Consider the following 11340-nt stretch of genomic DNA (forward strand, 5'->3'; position numbering starts at 1 on the left):
AGACAGAGAGAGGGACAGAGAGAGGGACAGAGGGAGAGAGAGCTGCAAAGCTCAGGGGCAAGAATTAGCTAAGCCTTCTTAGAGCAGAGGTTCTCAACCTTCCTAACACTGCAACCCTTTAATACAGTTCATCTTGTGGTAATGCCAAGCCACAAAATTATTTTTGTTGCTACTTTGTAACTCTAATTTTGCTACTGATGTGAATTCATAATATAGATATCTGATATGCAGGCTATCTGATATGTGGGTCACCACCCACAGGTTAGGAACCACTGCCTTAGAGGGTCAGGATAAGCATTGTGGACAGAACAAGGTGAGGCTATAAGCATGGCAAGAAACCATAGACAGCTTCATGCTCTTTGATAAGGCTTTTAGGTTTTAGAATATATCATCCACAGAGCAACCCTGTCACTTCAGTTCCCACTGGCATATGTGAAATCAATACTTAGAGTCAGTAAACGTGCATAAGCTCATAATTTATAAATTAGTATGGCAAGGCTTTGAAACTTGATTGGTTGAATCAAAATCCTGTCTTCCTATATTAAATCAAATTGTCCCTGATAACTATATGGTTATCTTTTAAATAATATTCTAAGTTCATTGGACCCTGATCAAATGTTTTCAGCTGTAAAAAGAACTTGGAATTAAAGTTTTGTATTTCAAAGAAAGAAGGAAGCTGTGTTTACATCATACCATGTAATAACATACACACAGCTATAGTTAAGAATGGTTATTTCTAAATGCTTTTTGGTAATTCAGCATCTAAAATGCAGAATTAAAGATAAAGCAATAACTTAAAGAAAATTGATTGACTAGTAATTAGGTATAATATGAAATGTAACATGCTCTCATTGAACATCCCAGCCCATATTTAAATTATTGCAGTATAACCTATTAAAGTATTTTCTTGAGCAACTATTTCATTATTGTTACAAAAATAGTTAGTGTCACTCTCCTTTACATGATTCCCTGCTCACAGAACAGAGTGACTCCAGTGTACTTAGATTTGCCAATGAAGGTAATGAAGGAATACTCCAAGGAAATGGTTAATTAGTACTTGAACAATAGCCTAGCAATCTAAATGGTCATAATGACAAGTAAGATTACCCCAGGAAAAGCATTAGAGAATGTTTAGGATGACATGAAAAATATTCTGCTTTAAAGATAAAGTGAAACTTTGGTACCTTAAATTTTTGTTAAGAAATAAAATCGCCTGCAAAATTTTAAAAAAGAACAATGCCACTTAAAGTGTATATTTAAATCTTTTACTTATAAAATTAGACCTCAGTAAGCTTGTACGCCATTATTATGAACATATCTTCGGTGTAGTTACAAGAATATTTCTTTTAACTTTAAAATTAATATCTAAAAGTGGAGCCAGCTTTTTAAAAATATATATTTTAAAGAAGAAATATATTTAAGCCAAGTGTTAACTGTGGCTTCCATTGGTAGTTTTATGTTTAAAGGAAAGTATAACAATAATTAAAAGATGGGAAGTCATTTTGATTCTTTTTTGGCCAGGAATGTATTATTAGAGCTATTGTTCAAGCACTGCTGAATTCCATTGTAATTTCAATTTAATGAATAATAGCTTTTATTTGGCAATCATGAATGCAATGGGAAGCAGTTCTCACAGTGTTGGATCTTCTCTGTTAGGACAGATGTTACTGGAGTTGCCTTCCAACTTAGGGATATTATTAGTGTAGAAACGATCAAAGTCAAGTCACATATAACTTAAAGAAAACAGGTAAATCCTTAAGTGTTCTGTACCTACAAAAATAGCTATTTAAGGTGAATTCTGCTCCAGTGAGATTGGGCTCATTTTGATCCTTTTCCACCTTGTCAACAAGTACTTTTGATAGACAAAAATTTGCAAAGACCTACTATTCTGCCATTAGTTAAGTGAACAACTTTTGGTTTTGTTCTGTTTTCTTTGTTGAGACAGGCACTCAATGTGTTGCCCAGTGGCTTTGAATCTACTCTCCTCTTGCTACAGTCTGTCAAGGGCAAAGATAACAAATGTGTGCCACCATATCCAGCTGAATATCTTCTCTCTGATTCAGTGTGTGCCGGATAGTTTTATGTCAACTTGCTACAAGCTAAAGTCACTTGAGAGGAGGGAAGCATAATTAAGAAAATGCTTCCATGAGATCAGGTTGTAGGCAAGCCTTTAGGGAATTTTCTTAATTAGTGGTAGATGGGGGGAGAGGGCAGCCCATTGTGGGTGCTGCCATCCCTTGGCTCATGGTTGTAAGTTCTATAAGAAAGCAGGCAGAGCAAGCCATGAGGCGCAAGCCAGTAAGCAGGATTCCCCTCTCATGGCCTCTGCATCAGGCCCTGCCTCTGGATTTCAGCCCTGTTTCAGTTCCTGTCCTGATTTTCTTTGCTGATGAACAGTTCTCTGGAATTGTAAGCCAAATAAACCCTTTCCCAAGTTGTTTTGGTCATGGTGCTTCGTCACAGCAATAGTGACCTTCAGAGAAGTTGTATGCTTATTAATCTGAGAGATGCTTTGTAGCATGGCTGTTAACAATCTAGATTTGGTCCTTTCTTCCTTACCTTCCTGTATCATGTGCATAACCAAGGGCTTGTGCATACGGATAGGATGCATGAGTGGACAGTGGGACTTTACCTTAAAATTAAAAGTAGAGTTTAAAGGTTTTCCTTGGGTGGTATTTGCCATAGCGTTAACCATGGATGTCAACTGTAAATGTTCAGTTTCTTCAGCTGTCAACTTTTGTTGATCAGCAATAGGTTTTTAGATTGTACCTTGTCTTAAAACTATGTGGATTTTAAGTAACATGTGGCACAATAATAAAATTCTTCATGACTATTTGCTGTGAATTATTACTTATAAGTTTGTATATATGAGGTTTCATATACATAATATATTAATATATAACATACATAACATATACAATATAATAAGTATTTTATATATATACATATATGTATGAGTTCTTTAGAAGCTTTTAAAATTATCCTTTATGTGAAAAGCTGCATGTATTTCTAGCTATCTTACATGGATGTCTCTTTTCTATCACCTCTAGCAAACCATCTGGTATGATACACATTGCCTTTTATCCTTTTGGCCTGCTTTTTTGTATATGTTATTCAGTTTTTGTCTTTCAACACTAAACTTGTGAAAGGCATGAATTGCCACCAAATTTTATAACCTCAAAAGCTAACATCATTATGCCGAATTGAGCATAACTATTCCGAAGGTTTTCTTAAAACCCTTCAGGTAGATACTACATTAGATAATATTTGAGTGTGCTAAAAGTCATAGTCAACAGCTAACCCCCAAAGACTCTAAAATTCTAAATGTTCATGCTGTTTATTCTTGAGTGCTTCGTTTTGGACACTAACCATTAAAAACACAAATGAATGTCCACATTCCCAGTGCCAAGCGTCGTGAACTGCACTCTGATGGAGGTTTTTATGAGCAGTGGCTATGGCTCAGATATTCTTTGCAGCATCACAACATCCTTTGGTGGATGCAGTTCAGGACCTTTACTAGTCATATATTTACTATTGAAACATGGGTAAAATATCAGGAAGATTTCATCATTTAAGGGATTAGGTTTTGTTACTGCGACCACTGCTGTTGTTGCTCCCCATGGCCATGACATTCCTGACAGACAGACAGACAGACACAGCTCCGTAAATGAAAAGTAATTGCATGTTGACCAGCTATGTAAACTGCCCCACCATCGGTAGCTGAAAACAAATGATACTACAGCTATTTAAACATTAGTCACTTGGAATTATGTATCTTTCTCTAAATAAATGAATTTCCCTTCCTGTTTTCCTGGCAGGAAGAAGCACTGCGTGGGTTTCGAGTGAGCAACTATTTTGAATACATGGAGATTCTGGAGCAAAACTACCGACCAGTGCTGCTGCGAGACATGCGCAGCATCCGAGTGCAGAGCACATAGATCAGGATGTACACACTCGCATGTGATGTTCTATTCATTTGTAAAGGAGACAAGGCAACCTGATGACGTTCCGTCTGCGTCTGTAGGTGCCTCGTGTGTCCGTGCTCTGTACATCAGCACTGCGGGCTTTGGAACAGAATACATTCGTGTTGCTGTTTGCTCAGTGTGTGAAATGAAGTGAGTTCATTTGTGAAGTCCCTTGTTCTTTAAATTTTTAGGATCAGTTCTAGGTTATAGTTTTTATTTTATGTTTGACTTACAAAGGGATCAGATACCTTAATGTAGAACCTAAACATTTGAAACTACTAGAAGAAAACCTTTTGAAAATATGAACATAACCAATGGCTTTTGAGTAAGATCCCAATAGCTAAGGAAATAAAAGCAAGCATAGACAGATTGTACAATGTACTTGCATAGTAAAAGAAAGGGAAACTAGGGTATAAGCCACAGAAAATCCTAGCCAATTATTCACCCAATAAAGGGATAAGATTTAGAACATATGTTGAACTTAGTTAATTACAAAGTTGTAAAAGATATAACCCCTGTGTGAATGAATTACGATTTGAGAAATAATAAATTATTTTTAAAAAGTCAAAAAAAAAGAAAATTGTAAAAGAGCAAAAAGACTGTAGTCAACAAATAGGCAAGGGAGGGAGGGAGCAGACCCTTCAAATGATGAAATGCCCATGGAAACAAGAGCATGAAGACAGGCTCTTTACCTTTATCCACCCGGAGAATGTCTGTAACTACGTTACCTCATCAAAATGGCCGTCATCAAGAAAATCAGTGCAGTCAGGACTGGTGCAAAGAGGGAGCTTAGGAATTACTAGTGGCTATGTAAATTCATCTAGCTAATCAGTGTGGAGGTTCCTCAAAAAGCTAAAACGTGGCCTAGCCATACAACTTGCATGATATAAATACATACATACATACATACATACATACATACATACATACATACATATCAGGTGACAGTGGAGATCCCCGCACATCTTTATTTATCATGACACTATTCACAATAGTCAGGTTATGAGCCAAAGTATTCATGGTGTGTGACCACAATAGGAATTTACTCGGCCACAAAGAACAAAATGAAGCATTTGCAGGAAATTGGAATGGGACATCATGTTGAGTGATAAAAGCCAGACACATAAAGATATGTACACATGTTTTGTCTCCTTTCTGGACCCTGGGGATGGTGTATTATAATAAAAATAATAAGCAGTGGGAAAGGTACAAGAATTCTAAGGACGTAGTGGAGGTCTGAGAACCACATACATGGCTCAGTGGGTAAAGGCACTTGCCTCCAAGCCTGAAAATTTGGTGTCAACCCCTCACACCCATGTGGTCAAAAAAGAACTGACTCTCAAGAGGTACTCTCTGACTTCCAAATGCACACTGTAGATGTGCCTGAAACTGTGAAGTAAAATGTTTTTAAAAATAAAAGAGTAATATGAGACACATAGAAGCAAAGTATATTGCATGTGTGTTGGGAATGTCATACTGAAATCCTTTATACAATTAATATAATTCTTAAATTAAATGTCCCAGCACCTACATCATTTCTACTGTGGTAATATTTTTTCTAATGATCTTGGGAGGAAGAAGCAATATTTTTCTAAAGAAGGAATGTAGGAAAGAAGGAAGGAGAAGGAATGGAAGCTGGGGAAGAACAAAAATCTGAGTGCTAGAAAGAGTCCAGAGAGATGGAACAAAAGCCAGTTGTCTTTGTTTTTGCAACAGTGCTGAAGGAAGAACACAGACAACAGCCTGGTTGCTTATCTCTCCCATGGAGAAACAAAGGATCCTACCAGGACACACTGGTGTCCTCACACTTGATGGTCTTTCTAAGAGGCACTTTTCATATTGATATCAATTTCTATTTTTCCATTTGAAATATAAAACTCACATGGCTCATTTAGAAGACAGATTGGCTCCCTTGTGCTGATAAACATTCTCTATTATTTCTTGGCATTTCTCGGTGATTTGATTTGTGCCGGACTCAAAAATATTAAGAAGAATAGATTTCTAAATTGAAATGATCCACACTATATTTTATTTAAACAGAACTCTCTGTGCCCATAAGATAAACATGGAAGGGCCTGTTTTTGTCTTTTTTTTTTTTTTTTAAATAACTGTCCCTTTACTGTTTAAAAGCCACTCAACCAGGCAGTGGTGGCGCACGCCTTTGATCCCAGCACTTGGGAGGCAGAGACAGGCGGATTTCTGAGTTCGAGGCTAGCCTGGTCTACAGAGTGAGTTCCAGGACAGCCAGGACTACACAGAGAAACCCTGTCTCGAAAAACCAAAAAAAAAAAAAAAGCCGATACTCAAATATGCTATTAATTTACCAATTTCAGTTTTGAAAAAAATTATATTGGTTATTGTGTATTCTTAGCTTATACATTTTAAATTAATACTACTTTTTCTCTCTTCTACCAAAATGGGCCAGGCCCAAATTTATTTTTGTTAGCATTCGAGGCAACTTGTTCTGTACAATTTTGAATTTAGGGACATTTAGGCATTTGAAATACGCTTCTTCCCAAATCAGTTTCTGTATTGTCCATGCCAACAATAGCGTTCCAGTAATGATGTTGTTAAAGGGCGTTGTAAATTGGAGGAAGGTAAATTGAGCAAGTTAATTAGATTCAGTGCACATTTGGCTCCCACCAAGTGAGTGAAGTAGGCGATGACCCCCAACAAGTTCTCTGTCTGCAGAGTGCCTCTGTGGAGCCAGAGTGCATGCTGAAGGTTCCAATGCCCTGTGTTCCCGAGTGATGCTCTTAGTGCTAAGAAGCCAGAACCTTTTCTCATGGGAAAGCTCTTGCAGAGAGATATACATCATCTGTGATGGATGGCTTTTATTGGAAATTCAGGAAATATCTGTAGTATGACAATTACATCTTGCAAAAAGTGATGTCATCTGATTCAGATTTTCCTTTGATAAATTAGAAAATGGGACATAGTGATTCACACTGGTGATCCCAGCACTCGAGAAACAGCAGTCCATCGATGGAAGGTACAGGCCAAGTAGGACTTCATAGTAAAACCCCATCTCAAAAAAATAAAAATAATAGATCAGTAAGTAAAAAATAATTAAATAAGAATGGTCAAGTTGTCTCAACAGATAAAGATGTCTACTGTCAAACCTAACAGCTAGAGTTTGATGCCTATGACCTACAGAGTAGCAGAAGAACACCACCTCCCACAAGTCCCTCGCCCTCCACACCTGTCCTCAACCAAAAACAATGTAATATTTAAAAAATAAAATTAAAGTCAAGAAACCAAAAACAATTCAAAATTAAAAATAAAGAAGAAATATCTTAGGAAAAATGGCTTACATTGGTTTCATGGAAGAAAACATAAAATACAGTTTTTGTGGCTAATCTTGTGATTTGTGATTCTATTTTAAGAATAATGGCCTTAAAGAATACTGTCCTGCCTCTACTATGTAGTTAATGTTAGTTCATGGACCAGATTTTGTCTCTTATTTGTGAAGAACCAATTCATATATTTTACAGAATTTAAAGATAAATAAAATTTTATGAGATAAACTATCTTGTGAGAACATTATTCATATGTAAATATTTGACCATCTGTTTTCAAATTTTTATATTCAGTGGATAGAACCATAATAGCTCAGTGGTTGAGTGCTTTCTAGGATGCAAAAGGATGCAGACTTCACCTCCAGAACTTCAGAACACAACACTTGGAGTCTCATGATATTTAAATATCTAAAGTATCTGTGAAGATATTATACTATAACTCTCAGGAAAGTATTCAAATTTCATTAAAATAGTCTATTTAAATTTCGTTAGTGAGTAATATGGTGTTTATGTTTGAGTTTCTGTTTTCCAGCTGTTAAAGAGGGTTGTTTCATTGTTCATTTAAATAGTCAGTTTAAGCACTACACATGGATATATTTTAAAAATCTAAGATGGGGGCTAGAGAAATGGCTCAGCAGTTAGGAGCACTGGGTCTTGCAGAGGAGACAGGTTCAGTTCCCAGTACCCACCTGGCACCTTGAAACCATCTGTAACTCCAGTTCTGTGGGATGCTTCTGATCTCCACTGTTCCTAGGCACACACATGTAGACAAAACACCCATATGTGATACAGTTTTAGAAATAAGTCTGAATTTTTTAACTCATAAGACAAGTGAGAGATCACACTACTACTCAGAGATTATCATCCTCATGAATTATTGTTCAGTTATGCTATTAGTAAATCATATCTTAAAAATTAAGCATATATTATTTACAAGCACAAGCAAAATTATCCAATCCTATTTTCCAGAAATTCTAGCTTAGTACTATGCACATCCTACAGTATGAGGAATGAAATATCCACATGGTTTTGAATTATAAAACAGATACAATTAGAATATTAAGTGCCCTGGTATTATTTAGATAAGATCCTAACAGATGGCTTAGCAGTTAAGGGGACTTGCTGCTCTTGCAGTGTACCTGAGTTCTGTTCCCAACACTTACATCAGGTGAATTACAAGCATCAGTAAGTCCAGCTCCAGGGGATCTCACATACACAAGTGGCATGCATATACATAAATAAAACTAAAGCTTAAAAAAATAGACCAAATGTCTCTTAAGAACTGACCTGTGTTCTTGACAAATGCATTTTTACTCATGTATTATGAGATATATTACTATATTACTATAAATAGCAGTAGCTCATTTGATTCTATGTAATCACATTTGTAACAAAAACACACATGTGTAAGAATTGACATTCCACATGAATATGCACATATGTTGGCATTATCTGGACTATATTCATGCATCTGAAAGACTGGTGCCTACCCTGGAACCCAGTCATGATTCAGAAACCATATGATATTTGAAATAGAGCATTGTACAGATAAATGCCTCTCTCCTATGGAAACAGACAGGGATTGAATCTGTATAGACTGAAGCAGCCAGTTATGTGATATACATGAAGTGGCTGTGACTGTGGAAAATTTGAGCATCCAATGGGTCAAGATTTCTGCTAATACAGTATTGTTACAGATTCTTAAGTCTGTTCTTGCTAATCCCAGCCCAAGTATCCTTCGTTCTATACATAATCAGGACACAGGCCACACAGTACAGACTACTGGTCAACCCCAGTGCACCTTCTCTCATTGATACTATTTTCAAATAAACACGCCTTGTGTGGTATATTTGTGGTGTTGGGAATGGAATCCACATGGAAGGTAAGCACAAAACCACTCACTACATATCAAATCACAATGTCCTATTTGAACATGATGCCCAGCGTTTAAATATTCACTGTGTCTGCTTTTGTGCTACAATGGCAGAGTTGATTTGAATATTTGTGACAGCTTGCAAAATAATTTAAGCTTGCAAAGCTTAAAATATTCATTACCTAGTCCTTTACAGGAAAATTGGCCAATGTGGTTTAGAATACTAATTATATATTTAAATCTGATTCAGGTTGACTTAATAACAGCTTTAGAAATAGAGGGGACCATATAGGATATGCAGTCCAAACCCAATATTTTATCTTTTTTTTAACTCTTTTTTATTGGACATTTTCTTTATTTACATTTCAAATGTTACCCCCTTTCCCAGTTTCCACCCTGGAAACCCCCTATCACATTCCCCCATCCTCCTGCTTCTATGAGGGTGTTACCCCACACACCCACCTACCCACTCCCACTGCCCTCTCCTCACATTCCCCTACACAAGAGTTTCAAGCCTTTACAGAACCAAGCGCCTCTCCTCCCATTGATGCCTGGCAAAAGATACTATTCAGAAGTTAATAGTAGACCTCAAGACCATATGTAAAAGATATCAAATGTGCTGTGTAGCTTGAGGGAAGCAGTCTTACCTGAATTTAAATCCCAGCTCTGTCATCAACAAGTCACTGAGCCTTGTTTTCTTGTAGATAAAATAGCTATGAAATTAACATCTGCTTCAGGAAGTTATAGTGTGGTACATTTAATAGTAACAACTTTTTGGAAACACATTATCAATTATATTATAACTTGTTATTGTGTGACTAGAAGGGGATAACAAAGCCTACAACTCAGTTCTTCTGATTTGAATTGAGAAGTCTTCTCATTATATTCTTTAATCATTCATATAAGTACCCATACTTTCATCAGAACTTCACTATGGATGGGGTATTGTTAGGTTTGGTTCTAATGTTTAAACTCATTTTGTCTTTTAGAGGAGTAACTGATTTTTTTCCCTTGCTATAAGGTGACAAAAATTAAATTCCTGCATGATCTATGTTGGAGACATATTTTTGTAGATACCCAACTTACTCATATTTCTTTCTTATAAGGCTAACTTCTTTGTAGTCTAAATTTAATGATACAGACCTGATCAATGCATAATGGATTATCAATGCATTTTAATTGTTTCATACTCTCTATGGATAAGAAAAATGAATATTTCTTCTATATGTGACATAAATTTTGCTAATGTATTCTTTGTAATAAAATTGAACTATTGGGTTCTCTTTTTCTCCTTGCATAATATAAAAAGGGAAGCATTATTCATTTAGTAGGTGCTTATTTATTTAATGTATTTATTTGTGTGATGAATTTGAACAGGGTCAGGAAAGTTAGCCTTAACATAAACCATGAATTTTCAGCACTAGCAGTATTTTAGCTTTTAAAATCAGTTAACTTCTTTGGCATGGTTCCCACCTTATATTCTGTTGTTGGCAATAGGCCACCACAAAATGCTAAGCGCCATGGAGATAATTGGACTGTCATGTTTGCTAATAGAGTGTTTTTGAGATACATTGGGGGAGACAGTTATTGAAATGTTGGCTGTTAACGTTGGATCATCTAGTCCAGTATTTACACGTGGGTTTATCATCAGACTACATCTCAGCTGTCTTTTTATTGAATAACATTCATATTTAGTCATTTCCTAAAATACCAAAGTTCATTTTTACAACATCTTTCAACTATAGTCTTCATTATCCAACAGCAGATATAATTAAATGTAGCTTCATTGGAAATCATATAATGAAAACCAAAATTATATTTGATCAAATTATCTCTGTAGCTATCTAATCTTTTCATTTTTCTCTGAGTAGATTCATTAGATCTATTTGGTTACTAACAAGAAATTATTTTGATTCTTAAAACTCTTCACTGAAATAAATGATGGGTGTATTAGAGACTGGGTAATGGTCATCAAGTAGCTTTCTCTTTCTGAGTTAAGTATATCACAGGTAATTCACTCCACTGAGGTAAGGTGTGGTCCAATCTAAGAGAGAAAGCTGTGTGTAAGCTTTTTTCTCATTCCTGTGTGCCCTTGGAACCTGGATCCTTAAGTTTATGAAGAGCAAAATCATGTTAAGAAGGAAAGAAAGAAAGAAAGAAAGAAAGAAAGAAAGAAAGAAAGAAAGAAAGAAAGAAAGAAAGA

The 11340-nt window shown here is 36.0% G+C and overlaps 1 protein-coding gene across 1 annotated transcript in view; it reads left to right on the plus strand.

The window, feature by feature from the left end:
• Tbc1d32 (TBC1 domain family member 32) overlaps positions 1 to 4101 on the plus strand; it is a 194725-nt gene extending 190624 nt beyond the window's left edge. The window contains exon 33 of the mRNA XM_028772606.1: positions 3819 to 4101. Within this exon, the coding sequence (XP_028628439.1) occupies positions 3819 to 3938 (120 nt within the window). The 3' untranslated portion in view covers positions 3939 to 4101. The remainder of the gene's footprint in view (positions 1 to 3818) is intronic.
• The last annotated feature ends 7239 nt before the right edge of the window (positions 4102 to 11340 follow it).

Source organism: Grammomys surdaster, unplaced genomic scaffold (assembly GCF_004785775.1).
Source record: "Grammomys surdaster isolate TR1022 unplaced genomic scaffold, NIH_TR_1.0 215, whole genome shotgun sequence".
Lineage (NCBI taxonomy): Eukaryota > Metazoa > Chordata > Mammalia > Rodentia > Muridae > Grammomys > Grammomys surdaster.